The sequence below is a fragment of the Anolis carolinensis genome, chromosome 2, assembly GCF_035594765.1.
Source record: "Anolis carolinensis isolate JA03-04 chromosome 2, rAnoCar3.1.pri, whole genome shotgun sequence".
In the NCBI taxonomy this organism is placed as follows: Eukaryota; Metazoa; Chordata; class Lepidosauria; order Squamata; family Dactyloidae; genus Anolis; species Anolis carolinensis.
In genome coordinates, this window is record NC_085842.1 from 19,861,966 (window position 1) to 19,878,775 (window position 16,810).

Genomic DNA, 16,810 nt, shown 5'->3' on the forward strand with positions numbered 1-16,810 from the left:
AAGGAGGGAACCTTGGAGGACCGTCCAACTTGTGACAACAGAAGACGTCCTGTTTGTGCTTTTGGCGGGGAGAGAAGAACCTTTGGAGGTAGCCGCACTGCAGATTTTCATTCCAGGCCCATGGATTCATTATTCTAGTCTTGTAAGGGGCCTCTAAAGGCCATCTAGTCCACCACCTGCCATGAATCTACAGCAGGCATGGGCAGGCTACGGCCTTCCAGGTGTTTTGGGCGTCAACTCCCACAATTCCTAACAGCCTGTGAGGGAGACGCTCCTTCCAGAGAGTTTGGCCGAGAAGGAGACCAGGCAGGCAAGTTGTGGAAAACATACACATCCCATTCATGTCCATCTATCAAAGCGAATTAGGCTTTCCAGGTAATGCTTACACCAAAAGCAAATTTAGCAGTAAGTTGGATGCTGCCTTGGGTTTACATATTCAGCTGATGGACATAAAGCCCAATCTCCAAATTACTTTTAAGGACAAAAATGAAACAGTTTCATTCATCGCTTTAGCTGTGAATTCCAAAACTTCCTGTACCAAACTCAAGGTATGTCATTATATTTTAAAAAATTTCTCATTATTTCTAAACCTATTACATTATACAAAACACCCAGGCAATAGGAGTAAATGAAAAAAAGAATATCTTTGTGGGTTCACAGTGCTTAGGGACAGAGTTAGGGTTCAGTGGGGGAGAAAAAAATTATTCTGAAGATTTCCTTGACCAAAAAGGTTTGGGAACTCCTGGTGTAAACTACAGTTTATCCCAAGCATAAGTAGGTGCTGCCTTGTTTGCTCTGGACACCAAAATTTCTTCTAGATGATGTATAAGGACTGAAAAGCAACACCATTTATTCCCACAGAGATATACTAAAATGGGACTGGGGTTGTTTTTGACCCTTTTCTTTCTATCCCCAGTAACGTTTTCCAATATTTTTGCTTTGCAGGAGAAACTGACAATAGTGAAAGATCTAGCTGAAAGGATGGAAGGGAAAGACTCTTCTGAGCCCAACCTGGGAAAAGGCCCTTCCCTCATTCAGGCCAAGCCTAGTGGAGAACTGGAAAGAGCCACACAGAAGAGCCTGTCGGAGGAAGTGCTCTCTTCAGATTTACGGCGCCAGCAATTCAGGGACTTTGGCTACAGGGAGACGTTGGGACCTCGGGAGGTTTGCAGCCAGCTGCACCTTCTCTGCCGCCAGTGGCTCCGGCCAGAAAGACACACCAAGGCGGAGATGTTGGACTTGGTGGTCTTTGAGCAGTTCCTGGCTCTCCTTCCGCCTGAGATGTCATCCTGGGTGAGAGAATGTGGGGCAGAGACCAGTTCCCAGGCGGTGGGCCTGGCAGAAGGCTTCCTCCTGAGTCAGGCAGAGAAGAGGCAGGAAGAGGAGCAGGTGAGCTCATTTCATTCTGGTCATTTTAAGGGTCATCCATATGTCGTTGCATGTTTTTTGAAAATTCTGTAACAAACGAGGCCCGAGATAATTGCGTCCCATCAGTCAAAAGGCAGGTCAAGGATAGCCCAGATCTGTATGATGGGATTCTGCTTCCCAGAAGACTGAGTTTGCAGCTAGGTTGCTAATGGGGGTTCTGTTACAGAGAACACATGGGTACCTTTTTTAAAGAGACTTGGATAATTATTGATACAGTCCAAGGCACAATTAATAGCACTGGTCATTTTCTGTGCAGCTCCATATGGCTTGGGTCCCAGCTTTTCCAAGAAGTGTTTTCACTGCCCTGGTTGTGTTCAGCCGGAGATGCCACTCTCTCATAGTCTTATCTCTTGGGAGGATGGGATAGAGCCTTCTTCTCAGTGGCTTCCCCTAAGTTCTGCAACTCTTTTGTAGGTAGATTAGATTGGCTCCTTCCGTCCTGTCCTTTTGTTCTCAAAGGGAAACCGGAACAGCTTCCAGTTTAACATGGGTAGCAATATTCTTATCTGTCATCATTCTGCACTTTTATTTCTGTGTTGTAAATGTTTCAAGTCTGTAGAAAGGTTATATTTTAGCTATTAAAACATGAGAAGCAAATGAATAAAACCATCTTCATTCAGAAGATGTAAGTGTTCAGCATATCCCACCTCCCACTCCCTGACCCTACCATCCCTTGTTTCTGCTTCTGCTGCAGGATTTGCTTCTGGAAAGGATCCCTGAGGTAGACCAGTGTTTTTCTGAATCCAGTCAAAGTCAGCAGCCACGATGGATGATGTGGGACAGGGAACAAAGGTCTCCCTCAATGAGTAAGAGCAGTCCTAAGTTTTCTCCTTGGCCTTCTCCATTCAAGTCTTTCTGAATATCTGGATTGTATGAATCGTGGCACTTTAACAATATCATGCTTCCTAAACAGTACTATGATATTGTAAACATACTTCAGTTAAGAAAATCTCTTAACAGAAAATCTGCTTTTTCCTCCTTTGCTTCTGTGTAGCTGGATTTTTCCCTTGTTGCATTTTCACTGGTAAAGAACTACAGGAAAGGAGATTCCACCTGAACATCAGGAAGAACTTCCTCACTGTGAGGGCTGTTCGGCAGTGGAACTCTCTCCCCCGGGCCGTGGTGGAGGCTCCTTCTTTGGAGGCTTTTAAGCAGAGGCTGGATGGCCATCTGTCGGGGGTGCTTTGAATGCGATTTCCTGCTTCTTAGCGGGGGGTTGGACTAGATGGCCCTTGAGGTCTCTTCCAACTCTACTATTCTATGATTCTATGATTCTATGATTCTATAAGAAGACTGGAGAAATACAATTCTTAGTATCAGGTTGCAATAGCATCTTGGCAGCAAACAATGCAATAAGGATTCATTTGGGAATGAAGAGGATTCTCTTCTAGTCCATCCTACTGCCATGGTGTATGCCTGCCTACAACAAGGCAATGTAAATGCAGCTGCCGCTAGCGCCCACTTCTGAGCATATATGACCAGGAAAACTAAGAGAAAGTGGGAAAACAGATAGGCTAATCTCATCAGCTCCCATTGCAGATGTGAAAAATGCAGAGATTTAAAATTTTGACCACCAAAAATGGAAATCATAAGAAAATGGAGGGTAGTGAAAGGATAGGTTGCCACAGGGTCATTTTGGAAGAAGGCTTCACATTGTCTGTAGGTTTTTAATGTCGTTGGAGTTTTTTTTACTAACCCAAGGCTGACCTTGACACCATTCTTTCATCTGATGTGTGCATTTTGCTGATTTTGAAGAAAAAGGTTGCTGAAGTGCTCTTCTTTTTGGTGGAAAAAGAGCCTATTCTTATTTTTTCTGTGTTATTGGGTTGGGGGTTTTTCTTACTAACCCAAGGGTGACCTTGATGTAATTCTTTCATTGGATTTTGAGTAAAAAGTGAAGTGCTCTTCCTTTGGGTGGAGGAAGAGCCTATCCTTCTATTCTCTATGTTATTCCTGCCTCAGGTCCCATTTTTCTCATGCTCAGGAGCAGAGATGATGTGCGCCTCACAACTGCAGGATTGCATTCTTCCAAGACTTCCCAATTCTTTATGGTGTTTATTACATTTGAATGTGTAGAAGGAATTTGAAGGAGAAAGGAAAAATGGGTAATAATATTCTCTTACCCTTCTCTTTTCTGTTCCTTCCAGGAGAGGGAACAAGAACTGGGTCTACAAGTGTAAGTGCATCTCTTCCTCATGAGGAACTCAGAACAGCATCTGCAGGAGTACATCAGGTAGGGGAAAGGCCCTCAAGCAAGCCAAGAAAGGGCCAGGCTGTGTACTGATGTGCATTTGACCACTCTCTCGTCCTCACAGAATCTTGTTCTTTCCCTTTGCTTGCATCAAATGTGTTACTTTGAGGAGCCTGTAGGTGTCATCAAATATGAATTTCCTTTATTAGAGCAGTCTGAAACAATATTTTTGTTGTTTTACAGGTGACATTTGAGGAGGTGGCTGTAGATTTCACAGAAGAAGAGTGGGCTCTGTTGGACCCAGGCCAAAGGGCCCTTCATCAGAAGGTGATGGAGGAGAATTTGGAAATCCTGTTCTCTCTGGGTAAGGCTCCCCCGTCTTGTGTTTCGTCAGCTCACAAAAAAACAGGATTCGTTGTCACTCTTGAGATATTAAAGCAGGCTGAATTCTTTGCTTCTAATCTTGTTGACTTCTGGTTCTCTTTCCAGGAAGAAATTCTGGAAACAATTCCTCGTTAAGGTCCCAACTTCTGACTGATCAAAGAACCAAAACAGCAGAAAAAATATCTAAGCATTTGAAGGGTAAAAATAGATTCAGTCTAAAAGCATTTCTCTCCTGTTACCAGTCAGATCACACAGAGAAGAAACTATTTCATTGTTGGGTCTGCAGAAAAGGTTTCATTTCGAAGAGTCACCTCCTTTGTCATCAAGCACCTCACGCTGGAGAGAAACCATTTACATGTGCAGAATGTGAGAAAAGTTTCAGTCAGAAGCTATACTTGACTCATCATCAAGTAACTCGCACAAGGGAGGTGCGGTTTAAATGCTCAGAGTGTGGAAAAGGCTTTATTTGGAAGGCAGCCCTCACTCGGCATCAAGCAACTCACACTGGGGAGAAACCATTCAAATGCCTGGAGTGTGGAAAGGGCTTTATTCAGAAGGCACACCTCATGCTACATCAAGCAACTCATACTGGAGAGAAACCATTCAAATGCCCGGAGTGTGGAAAAGGCTTTATTCGGAAGGCACACCTCACTCTGCATCAAGCAACTCACGCTGGAGAGAAACCATTCAAATGCCCGGAGTGTGGAAAAGCCTTTATTCGGAAGGCACACCTCACTCTGCATCAAGCAATTCATGCTGGGGAGAAACCATTCAAATGCCAGGAGTGTGGAAAAGGCTTTATTTATAAGTCACACCTCATTCGGCATCAAGGCACTCACACTGGGGAGAAACCATTCAAATGCCTGGAGTGTGGGAAAAGGTTCACTCAGAAGACATCCCTCACCTATCATCAAGCCACTCACAATAGAGAGAAGCTGTTTAAATGCTTGGAATGTGGGGAAAGTTTTATTCGGAAGATAGATCTGACTCATCATGAAAGAATTCACAGTGGGGAAATGCCATTTCTGTGTCTGGAATGCGGGAAAGGGTTTATTCAGAAGGCACACCTCACTCAGCATCAAGCAACTCACACTGGGGAGAAACAATTCAAATGCCTGGACTGTGGAAAAAGGTTCACTCAGAAGATATCCCTCACTTATCATCAAGCCACTCACAGTGTGGAGAATAGGTGGTCTGTGGTTTGCTTTTCTCCACACTCGCATGTTGTGGACTCCACTTTGTAGACTCATTTCTTAAGTTTGGCTCTGCATCTTGTGGTGCCAGAGCAGTCTGTTCAGTGCCTTTCAAGTCGCCCAGTCTTCTGTATGCCAAAGTTGCTGGTATCTTCAGAGGATCATAGATGCAGGCGAAACATCAGGAGGAAATGCTGCTAGATCACGGACCAGCCTGGAGATCAAACAGCACCCCAGTGATTCTGGCCGTGAAAATCTTCGACAATACAGTAGTCTCTCACTTATCCAACATTTGCTTATCCAACGTTCTGGATTATCCATCGCAGTCTGCCTTTTAGTAGTCAATGTTTTTGTAGTCAATGTTTTCAATACATTGTGATGTTTTGGTGCTAAATTTGTAAATACAGTAATTACTGTATAGCATTACTGCATATTGAACTACTTTTTCTGTCAAATTTGTTGTTAAACATGATGGTTTGGTGCTTAATTTGTAAAATCATAATCTAATATGATGTTTAATAGGCTTTCCCTTAATTCCTCCTTATTATCCAACATATTCGCTTATTCAATGTTCTGCCGGCCCGTTTATGTTGGATAGGTGAGACTGTACTGTACTTTAATATCATACTTTGCTGGTTGGTGTTTGTAGAAATAGGTAAATAGAAGCTTTATCACTAGTCTTTGAACCAAGATAACTCTATTGTGTAATAAAGTTGTCACTTAGGATTGTGTATAACAATTAACAGTGTCTTTATTCAGGTTTAAAAGTTCAAACACACACAGGGCAACAGTATATAATAGTCCTTTTTAAATATGCCTCATTTCCTTTTATATAATCAAACTCCGGAGAGCACGATAGCCAATTTCATTCCTGACCAAATTTCCAGTTAGCTTCTTTCTCCCCCTCCAGAATAAAAATGGCAGTTAAAATTCATTTGCCTCAGTGTCAAGCAAGAGGCAGCAGCCAATCGGAATCCTGGCTGGCTTAGCCAATCAGCTGTTGCCACAACTTCTTTCCCGTTAATTCACTACTAATATGGAGTCTCTTTCATAATCCCTCACAATACTTAAATTACAAAACAATACACACACACACACATATATATATAAAACAAGCAAAGCAGAAGACAAAGAGAATAAAACAGTACATCATGTCCCTCCTATGCTCCTCACCCATTAGAATTGACTTGGGAAGAGAACTGGGAAAACCATTGTTGATAATATTGTATAAAATTACATTCAATCTATGTGAATAAGATACAGGGGCCAGGCGGTGGCGCAGGCTGGTAAACAGCTGCTGCAATAAATCACTCTGACTAAGAGGTCATGAGTTCGAGGCCAGCCCGTGGCGGGGTGAGCACACGACCATTAAAATAAAAAATAGCCCTGCTCGTTGTTGACGTAAGCAACCCAAAAGATAGTTGCATCAATCAAGTAGGAAATTTAGGTACCACTTATATGTGGAGCGCCGGTGGCGAAGTGCGTTAAAGCACTGAGCTGGAGACGAAAGGTCCCAGGTTCAAACCCCGGGAGCGGCGTGAGCGGCCGCTATTAGCTCCAGCTCCTGCCAATCTAGCAGTTCGAAAACATGCCAATGTGAGTAGATCAATAGGTACCGCTTCGGCGGGAAGGTAACGGCACTCCATGCAGTCATGCCGGCCACATGACCTTGGATGAGCACCAACCTCCAGAGTCAGACATGACTGGACTTAACGTCAGGGGAAACCTTTACCTTTACCTATATGTGGGGAGGCTACCAAGAGAACTATAGGTTGGGAATCATTTGGGCTGGTCCTGATTTCCCCCCTTAAAATAGAAGTCTGTTAAGAATGGCTTGGCACTTTAAAAGTATTTCAGCCCATAAGGTGTCTTCAGCCCCAAGTATTCCAGGGAAGGACTCTTTCCCCGCATCACCTGTTCTCTCACCTGTGCCATTCTCTGGCTGGAAGGGGCGGGGCAAAGGCAAGAGTGACAGCCCAGAGTGCTTCTTGACTGGTTCCCGGGGGGGGGGGGGGGGAGAAGGCCCTTCCTTCCAGAGAGTTTGGCCAAGGAGGAGAGAATGGAGAGCAAACAGGCAAGTCATTGGGCCTTGGTCTATCCCGGCATTGAATGTCTGCCTTTGTTATGTTGGGAGCCCCCCTGAATCCCCCTGGGGAGATAGGGCGGGCTACAAAGAAAGCATTATTACAACAACAATAATAATCATTATTATTATTAAGGCCCATCCAGAGACTGGGGAGATAGCAGGCTGAGACAGTGAAGCCATGTTGGGTTGCTGTGAGTTTTTGAACTGTATGGCCATGTTCCAGTAACATTACCGCCTGACATTTCGCCTGCATCTGTGGCTGTATCTTGGCTATGAAAGCCTTCCACACACAATGAAGCCAAGCCACCCTTCTCCTCCATTAGGAAACGGCTTCCTCTGCACCTCTTTTTGGTTGCTCGGGTCACGTGCCATGGGGTTTTTTTTGCCATAAAGTACCTATTCCTTTTACAAATTTGATTGTGTCTATGAAACTTACAAACAGACAAAAACCAAATAAAAACCAGACAACAACAAAACAAAACTGGACAGTGGCCACACCACGGGCAAACTCCTGACCCTCCACCCACACACCTGAGGACCACCACCCGAAGACCCTCCCATCCTACTCAATGGGGAGCACATCCCCACCCCAGATACCATTTGTTAGCCAGGTCATTGGAATATATTCTACGTAATAGTTTTTCTATCCATTTTTTAACAAGTAGCTCTTTTTTGCCCTTCTAAAATTTCGCTGTTGTTCTTCTTGCAGTAGTAAAACTGTATTGGCAGATTTTTTTCATCTCCTTTATGGATTCTCTCTCTAAATAATCCTAAAAGACACATTTCTGGGTTTTTCTTAACCTTTTAGTGGACATTTTGTTTGTTTCTATAACCACACTTTTCCAAAAATGTTCTAATGTCTTACAGGTCCACCAAACATTTAAAAATGTACCTTTCTGTATCCTCTGCCTCCAGCAGTCCTGTCAACAATTTTTATCTGTTTTGGCCAACAATTCTGGGGTTATGGAACTTCTGTAAAACATTTCATAGTAAAGTTTCACTATTGTCTGGTGTTAATGTCTAATATGTTATTTGTTATATGGTTTGTTTATTTGCTTTTTTGGTTGCACTTTATGGCATTGAATGTTTGCTGCTGTATGTTGTAAATAGCCCTGAGTTCCCATTGGGGAGATAGGGCGGGATAGAAATAAAGTTATTATAATGATTATTATTATTATTATTATTATTATTATTATTAGCATTAATTTTATACATATGTTCTCTGGCTGATCCACCTCTTGAAAAGCTAAATTCCCTTTTCCATAAATGTCCCCAATTCTCCAAATCAATATTTCTCTCTAAATCTTTGACCCACAAAATCATTGCTGTTTTAATTTGATTGCCTTCTAAGTTATATTCTAAGATATATTTATATAGCCTGAAGATCAAGCCTTTATTGCCCTTCTCAAAGATGTTCTCTAACGCCCATTTTCCAAAAAATCCCACTGGATATTCTCAAATGTTTTCTCCACATTTAAAAACAGGAATGTGATCTCTCCATTGGGGTAATCTTCAGCAAATATGTTTATCACCATTCTCATGCTTTGGCCTGACTGTCCGTCTGGAAGAAAACCTACTTGATCTCCATGAATTGTTTTTGCTAAGAATTGTTTTTAGTCTATTTGATAATATTTCTGCAAATAACTTGTAATAGCAATTTAATAATGAAATTGGTCTGAAATTCTTCACTTGTTCCATATCTCTAACTTGTTCAGGTATTTGGACTATCGTGGTCCTCCAGGAGTCTGGAGTTTCCCTTTTCTGGAGCACTTGATACATTATTGAAGGCAATAATAATAATAATAATAATAATAATAATAATAATAATAATAATAATAAAACTTTATTTATACCCCGCCACGATCTCCCCAACGGGGACTCGGGGCGGCTAACATGGGGCCATGCCCAGAGCAATACAATATAAAATATAAAAACAACATGTCATAGCACCATTAAAATACAATAAATAATAATAGGCATTACATCAAGAAATCAAAAAACAATAAAACAAGGGCAGGCCGCGTAAACACAGAGATAAAACCTGGAGTGAGAGGGACAGAGGGGTACTCCACTGCGGGCAGGGACATATGGAAGTGGGGTAATCTAGAGGATAGATGTTCGGGGTGGGAGTAACACAGAAATATATGACAGAAATTACTCACCGAAGGCACAGCGGAAAAGCCATGTTTTCAAGTCTTTCCTAAAAGCTAATGAAGTGGGAGCTTGCCTAATTTCAGTGGGTAGTGAGTTCCACAGTCGGGGGGCCACAGCAGAGAAGGCCCTCTCCCTTGTACTCACAAGGCGGGCCTGGGATAACGACAGTGGTGATAAAAGGGCCTCCCTGGATGATCGTAAAGATAAACCTAATTCATCTTTGTACAGCATGTAGAACAAGACAGAAAGTTCATCTTGGCCTGGGCTTTATTTATTTGGCCTTACGCATTGCTAACAACAGCCCTGCGAGGGAGGTTGGGATGAAAATTAGGGATTTATGGGAGATGTCTCCAGCCCAGAACTCTTAACTGTTCTACACAATTGACTCTCAGCATGGCTGATTTCAGACTGAGAGATGGGGCAAAACGCATTGAGCTTTTGACCCAGTGGAAAAGGCCCCACATTTCGGCCAATGAAGCAGTTGCCTCAGGTGGAAGATGCTGGCAGGAAACTTGTTCTCTGCAATTCCCTCCCGTTGATGGAAGTCTTATCATTTTGTCACATAACTTAAATTTCACTGAGTTCTACACTTAAAATCTGGTATTCCACTGGGTTCACTACATTAGTTTTGGTTAAAGGGCAGCTATTGAGTCTCTTAAACGTTGAGGGCAGCATTTTTTCCAATGTATCAGGAAGAGGTGAGGAAATGGATTTTTCTCAAAACTCAAGATGTTTTGCCAAATTTCTAATGAAGTAGCACTCGTTGCCCTCAAGTTAGGCTCACCCAGTTTGTGGGAGGAGAAACTGGCGGAGGAGTCAAAATAAACCTTTTTGGGCAATTTCCTTTTGCTCTCCAAGCAGGAAGGTTTGGCTGTAAGCTACCTCATAATGCTTCTACTTTGCAAAAAATAATAAAATAAAATAAAATGGCCTTTTAGGGTACTTTTATTCCTTCCTTCCATGATTTGTCTGCGTCCTGTGTTGGGAAGGCCAGTGCTGTTGCCTTTCCAAATGGTTTTTCCTCCCATCCCTTTTCTCCCTCTCTGCTCTTGGGAACTGTGGGAGTTGAAGAGGGACGGTGGGTGGGGCCCAAGTTCTGCAGTGTGGAAACCTCTTCATTGAAACATATGCAAGACAACTGAGTGCACTAAACCGTGTGATTGTAAGGTAGGGGAAAACTCAGTTTTATTACGAAATGGAGTTAGACTGAACTCTCTTCTTCCGAACACTTCCCAGCTTAATCTGATGAAGTCCACAGTGATGTAAACCAGCGCTTCCCAAACTGGGATCTCTGGAACCCTAGGGTTCCACAAAAACAGTATTTCTGGCGCCGAGGTAAGAGCTCTGAAAGCGAAACTAATTAATCTGAGCCAATCCTTCTTTCTAGAAGCTCTTTTTTAAAGCTAGACCACGCTAATCTTGGCCCCGGGAATCAAAGAACCCCAGGTGTGGATCTGGGCGAGTAAGAGAGAGATTAAAGTGAAAGAGGAGAGAGAAGAGAAGAGCAATGCCACACGCCATTCTTGATTTACAGCAAGGCTGCTCTAATCTGTTCCTTACCCTGTCAACGACCCAGCTGCCGAGGTAATTAACATCTTAAAGACTTTAAAAGGTTTGCCATTTGGCCTATTCCCCAACTTCTACTTCAAAGGAGGAGAGAGAGGAGCGAGCGGTTCCACTGGCGAGCCCTGAGCGTCTTCAAGGCCATTGCCGCTGCTGCGCTGTTATTGCAATGAGCTGCCTGCTATCAGCCACTTGGAGTCTGGCCTACTATTATCATTGTGTTGTGGCTGGCTGTTGGGAGTTACCAGCGCCCAGTCACTGGTGCTGGTTCCCTGGAGGCTCTCCTTTATCCATCCTTGTTGCTAGTTGCTGGAGGCTTTCCATCGTCCTGCCAACATCTGGAGGTCCTGGAAGCTCTGCCTTTGTGAGTTACCTTAGGCATCTCGGTGTAGCGAGTTCGCTCACCATTTTACAGATAAAGTCGCTCAGATTCGCTCCAACTTGGATGCCGGTCTTGATGCAATACCAGAGGAGGTAACCGAGGCACCTGTCTGTCCGAGCTTGTGGGATTTGTTTCAGCTTGTGCAACCTGATGACCTGGACAAGATCCTTGGAGCGGTGAGGGTGACCGTCTGTGCCATTGATCCTTGCCCTTCCTGGCTTTTAAAACAGGCCATCGGTGGGTTAGTAGATTGGTTTGTGAGAATAATTAATGCCTCTTTGGAGCAGGGCAAATTTCCATCTTGACTTAAACATGCCATAGTGAGGCCAGTTCTGAAGAAGGCTTCCTCAGATTCCACCGTTTTAAGTAACTTCAGACCAATCTCTAACCTCCCTTTTTTGAGCAAGGTCTTGGAGTGGGTGGTTGCCTCTTAGCTCCAGGGATACTTGGAAAACACTGATTTTCTGGACCAATTGCAGTCTGGCTTCAGACCTGGGTACAGTACTGAGATGGCTTTGGTCGCCTTGGTGGATGACCTCCACAGAGAGTTGGACAGGGGGAGTGTGACCCTGCTGGTTCTCTTAGACATCTCAGTGGCTTTCGATACCATCGACCATGGTATCCTTCTGGGACGGCTCTCAGTCGCGGTTGGTGGGGACAAGGGAGAGGGCCTTCACGGTCGTGGCCCCCCGGCTCTGGAACTCTCCCCCCAGGGAGATCAGGCAGGCCCCTACCCTCCTTACATTTTGGAAGAGCCTGAAAACTTGGCTCTTCTAACAAGCCTTTGGCGACAGATTTCCATAGTAAAGGATTGACCTGTTGCCTATTTTATCTTTATTGCACTTTATTCCTTTAGCTGGCCATAGTTTCCTTGTGTTTCCTTCCCTAGCACTTTAATGGGACAATAGTTCTACCTCTCCCCGATTGTATCTGATATTACTTGCATTACCAGTTCTTTTTAGGAGCCAACCCAGGATTTTATCAAAGTATGTTTATTGTACGTGACTTCCTTTGTTTTATGATTTGTTTTTATTGTTGATTGTCTTGTTTTATTGTTGAATTTTTACATTCTCTGTTTTGCCTGGGCTTGGCCCCATGTAAGCCGCCCCGAGTCCCTTCGGGGAGATGGGGCGGGGTATAAAAATAAAATAATAATTATTATATTATTATTATAAATATTGACCCAAAAAGTGTGGGAACTGCTGGTTTAAAAAATTCAAGCGAAGCATTAGTGGATGCTGCCTTGTTTGCTCTGGACACTAAAATATCTTGTAGGCGATGTATAAGGACTGAAATGCAACATCAATTATGCCCACAGAAATATGCTAAAATGGGCCTGGGGTTGTTTTCCCTGTTTTCTTTCTATCCCCAGTAATTCTCCCAATGTTTTTGCCTTGCAGAGGAACCTGGCAGCAGTGAAATATCTAACGGAAAGGATGGGAGGGAAGGACTCTTCTGAGCCCAACCTGGGAAAAGGCCCTTCCCTCATTCAGGCCAAGCCTAGTGGAGCATTGGAGGAGAGAGCCACACAGAAGAGCCTGCCGGAGGAAGTGCTCTCTTCAGATTTACTGCGCCAACAATTCAGGGAGTTTAGCTACAGGGAGACGTTGGGACCTCAGGAGGTTTGCAGCCAGCTGCACCTTCTCTGCCGCCAGTGGCTCCGGCCAGAAAGACACACCAAGGCGGAGATGTTGGACTTGGTGGTCTTTGAGCAGTTCCTGGCTCTCCTTCCGCCTGAGATGTCGTCCTGGGTGAGAGAATGTGGGGCAGAGACCAGTTCCCAGGCGGTGGCCCTGGCAGAAGGCTTCCTCCTGAGTCAGGCCGAGAAGAGGCAGGAAGAGGAGCAGGTGAGCTCATTTCATCTGGTCATTAGAGGGCCATCGATATCAGGCTGGATAGGCTGGATCTGTATGATGGAATTCTGCTTCCCAGAAGACAGACTTTGCAGCTAGGTTGCCAATGGGAGTTCTGTTACAGAGAACACATAGGGACACTTTTTAAGAAATGGGGTAAATATTGAAACAGTCCTAGGCACAATTAATAGCACTGGTCATTTCTTGTACAGCTCCATATGGCTTGGGTCCCTCCTTTCCCAGGAATTTTTTTTCTGTGCCCTGGTTGTGCTCAGCCGGAGATGCCACTCTCTCATGGTCTTACGTCCTGAGAGGATGGGATGGAGCCTTCTTCTCAGTGGCTTCCCCTGGGCTCTCCACCTCATTTGTAGGGAGATTAGATTGACTCCCTCCTTCCTGTCCATTTGTTCTCAAAGGGAAACATGAACAGCTTCCAGTTAAACATGGGTAGCAATGTGCTTATCTGTCATCATTCTGCACTTTTATCTCTGTGTTGTAATTTTTTAAAGTTTGTAGAAAGGGTATATTTTAGCTAATAAAACATGAGAAGCAAATGTATAAAATCATCTTCATTCATAAGATGTAAGTGTTCCACATAGCCCACCTCCCACTCCCCAACACTAATGAAGCTTTATGGTTTTCCTTTCTTTTCCCAATTTTTCCTTTTACTTCCTTCCCTTGTTTCTGCTTCTGCTGCAGAATTTCTTTCCGGAAAGGATCCCTGAGGGTGAGCAGTCAAAGGCAGCAGCCAGTCAAGGGCAGCAGCCAAGGTGGATGATGCGGGATGGAGAAGGAAAGTCTCCCTCAATGAGTAAGTGCAGTCCTTCCCCATTCAAGTCTGTCTGAATATCTGGGTTGTATGGATTGTGGCACTTGAACAATATCATGCTGCCTAAACAGAACTATGATATTGTAGGCATACTTCCGTTAAGAAAGTCTCTTAAGAGAAAATCTGCTTTTTCCTCCTTTGCTTCTGTTTCTCTATTAAAGAAGCCATGCTCAGGAGGAGATTTGCTTGATTAACTTGCTCGTGATTATAAAGAAGAGAGATGGTGTGCACCTCACAACTGCAGGATTGCATTCTTCCAAGACCTCCCAATTCTTTATGGTGTTTAATACACTTGAATGTGTAGAAGAAATTTGAAGGGGAAAGGAAAGAAGAGGTAATAATATTCCCTTTCCTTCTCTTTTCTGTTCCTTCCAGAAGAGGGAACAAGGACTGGGTCTACACGTATCGGTGCATCTCTTCCTCATGATGAACAGGTAAGGGACAGGCCCTCAAGCGAGCCAAGAAAGGGCCAGGCTGTGTACTGATGTGCATCTGACCACTCTCTGGTCCTCACAGAATCATATTCTTTCCCTTTGCTTGCATCAAATGTTTTACTTCAAGGAGCCTGTAGATGTCATCAAATAAGAATTTCCTTTTTTAAAGCAGTCTGAAACAATATTTGTGTTGTTCTCCAGATGACTTTTGAAGAGGTGGCTGTGGATTTCACGGAAGAAGAGTGGGCTCTGTTGGACTCAGGCCAAAGGGCCCTTCATCAGAAGGTGATGGAGGAGAATTTGGAAATCCTGTTCTCTCTGGGTAAGGCTCACCCTGTCTTGTGCTTAGTCAGCTCACATTAAACCAGAATTCTTTGTCACTCTTGAGATATTAAAGCAGGCTGAATTCTTTTCTTCTAATCTTGTTGATTTCTGTTGTCTCTTTCCAGGAAGAAATTCTGGAAACAATTCCTCGTTAAGGTCCCAACTTCTGACTGATCAAAGAACCAAAACAGCAGAAAAATCACCTAAGCGTTTGAAGGGTAACAATAGATTCAGTCAAAAGGCATTTCTCTCCCGTTACCAATCAGATCACACAAGGAAGAAACTATTTCATTGTTGGGTCTGCAGAAAAGGTTTCATTTCCAAGAATAACCTCCTTTGTCACCAAATAACTCACACTGGAGGGAAACCATTTAAATGTGCAGAGTGTGGGAAAAGTTTCAGAAGGAAGTTATACTTGACTTGTCATCAAGTAACACACACAAGGGAGATGAGGTTTAAACGACCGGAGTGTGGAAAAGGGTTTATTCAGAAGGCACACCACACACAGCATCAAGCAACCCACAAGGGGAAGAAACCACCCAATGCGCGGAGTGTGGAAAAATTTTCACTCAGAAGACATCCCTCACTCGGCATCAAGCAACCGTTCAAATGCCTGGAGTGTGGGAAAAGCTTCACTTCGAAGAAATCCCTCACTTGGCATCAAGCCAATCACAATGGGAAGAAACCACACAAATGCCTGGAGTGTGGAAAAGTCTTTATTTGGAAGGCAGACCTCACTCGTCATGAAACAACTCACACTGGGAAGAAACCTTTCAAATGCCTGGAGTGTGGGAAAAGCTTCACTTCGAAGAAATCCCTCACTTGGCATCAAGCCAATCACAATGGGATAAAACCACACAAATGCCTGGAGTGTGGAAAAAGCTTTATTTGGAAGTCACACCTCACTCAGCATCAAGCAACTCACACTGGGGAGAAACCATTCAAATGCCTTGAGTGTGGAAAAGGCTTTATTTGGAAGTCACACCTCACTCGGCATCAAGGAACTCACACTGGGGAGAAACCATTCAAATGCCTGGAGTGTGGAAAAAGCTTTAATCAGAAGGGAGACCTCAAACGGCATCAAGCAACTCACACTGGGAAGAAACCACACAAATGCCTGGAGTGTGGAAAAGGCTTTATTTGGAAGGCAGACCTCACTCGGCATCAAGCCACTCACAATGGGAAGAAGCCATTTAAATGCCTGGAGTGTGGGAAAGGTTTCCGTCGGAAGGCAAATCTTGGTCGTCATCAAGCAACTTACAGAAGGCAGAAGCAGTTGAAGGTCTTACATGACATTAAAAATCCATAGCGATGAGAAACCATTGATATATTTAGTGCCTGAAAAGTGTTTCATTAATGACTGTTACAGAACACCTTCTATGCAAGAATACATAGAGAATAAATGGTTTAGAGTATTGATGTGTGGCGGTGTATGTAACAGGGGATTTGTTATTTAAAAATTAATCATAAACTTTAATATCATTAGGGTGCTGTGTGGTTTCCAGGCTCTGTGGCCGTGTTCTAGCAGCATTTTCTCCTCACGACTCACCTGCCTCTCTTGCTGGTTTATTTATTTATCGTGTCAGAAGTGAACCAAGGGTACAAGTTGTAATGTATTTGAAAACATAAAGTTGAAAAACAAAACAACAATAACAATTTGGCATTATACTAAATGTCCTTTGAGCAGTAGCTGGCCACTTAGGGTGCCTCTGGTGTTGCTATAAGAAGGTCCTCCATCGTGCATGTGGCAGGGCTCAGACTGCATTGTAGTAGGTGGTCTGTGGCTTGCTCTTCTCCACACTCACATGCCGTGGACTCCACTTTGTAGCCCCATTTCTTAAGTTTGGCTCTGCATCTTGTGGTGTCATAGCACAGTCTGTTCAGCACCTTCCAAGTGGCCCAGTCTACTTTGTGCCCAAGTTGCCTGGTATCTTCAGAGGATCATAGATGCAGGCAGAACATCAGGAGAAAATGCTGCTAGAACACAGC

The 16,810-nt window shown here is 43.8% G+C and overlaps 2 protein-coding genes across 6 annotated transcripts; both read left to right on the forward strand.

The window, feature by feature from the left end:
- The first annotated feature begins 19 nt into the window (after window positions 1-19).
- On the forward strand, window positions 20-8,448 carry LOC100566395 (gastrula zinc finger protein XlCGF57.1). 2 transcript variants are annotated; one of them, XM_008121151.3, is made up of 6 exons: window positions 20-548; window positions 946-1,389; window positions 2,123-2,234; window positions 3,576-3,661; window positions 3,863-3,983; window positions 4,109-8,448. In XM_008121151.3, exons 1-6 carry the CDS (start codon window positions 342-344, stop codon window positions 5,245-5,247), a joined length of 2,109 nt encoding a protein of 702 aa, XP_008119358.1. In that variant the 5' UTR covers window positions 20-341; the 3' UTR covers window positions 5,248-8,448. The 2 variants fall into 2 exon arrangements, with proteins under 2 accessions (XP_008119358.1, XP_062829456.1); XM_062973386.1 differs by having other exon boundaries at window positions 20-310.
- Window positions 7,209-16,236, forward strand: LOC103280870 (zinc finger protein 436). 4 transcript variants are annotated; one of them, XM_008121150.3, is made up of 6 exons: window positions 7,209-7,270; window positions 12,782-13,228; window positions 13,934-14,045; window positions 14,439-14,497; window positions 14,699-14,819; window positions 14,947-16,236. In XM_008121150.3, the coding sequence occupies exons 1-6, from the start codon at window positions 7,256-7,258 to the stop codon at window positions 16,128-16,130; spliced, it is 1,938 nt and encodes a 645-aa protein (XP_008119357.1). In that variant the 5' UTR covers window positions 7,209-7,255; the 3' UTR covers window positions 16,131-16,236. The 4 variants fall into 4 exon arrangements, with proteins under 4 accessions (XP_008119357.1, XP_062829486.1, XP_016853109.1 ...); XM_062973416.1 differs by lacking the exon at window positions 7,209-7,270 and adding an exon at window positions 10,507-10,603; XM_016997620.2 differs by lacking the exon at window positions 7,209-7,270 and adding an exon at window positions 10,610-10,771.
- The last annotated feature ends 574 nt before the right edge of the window (window positions 16,237-16,810 follow it).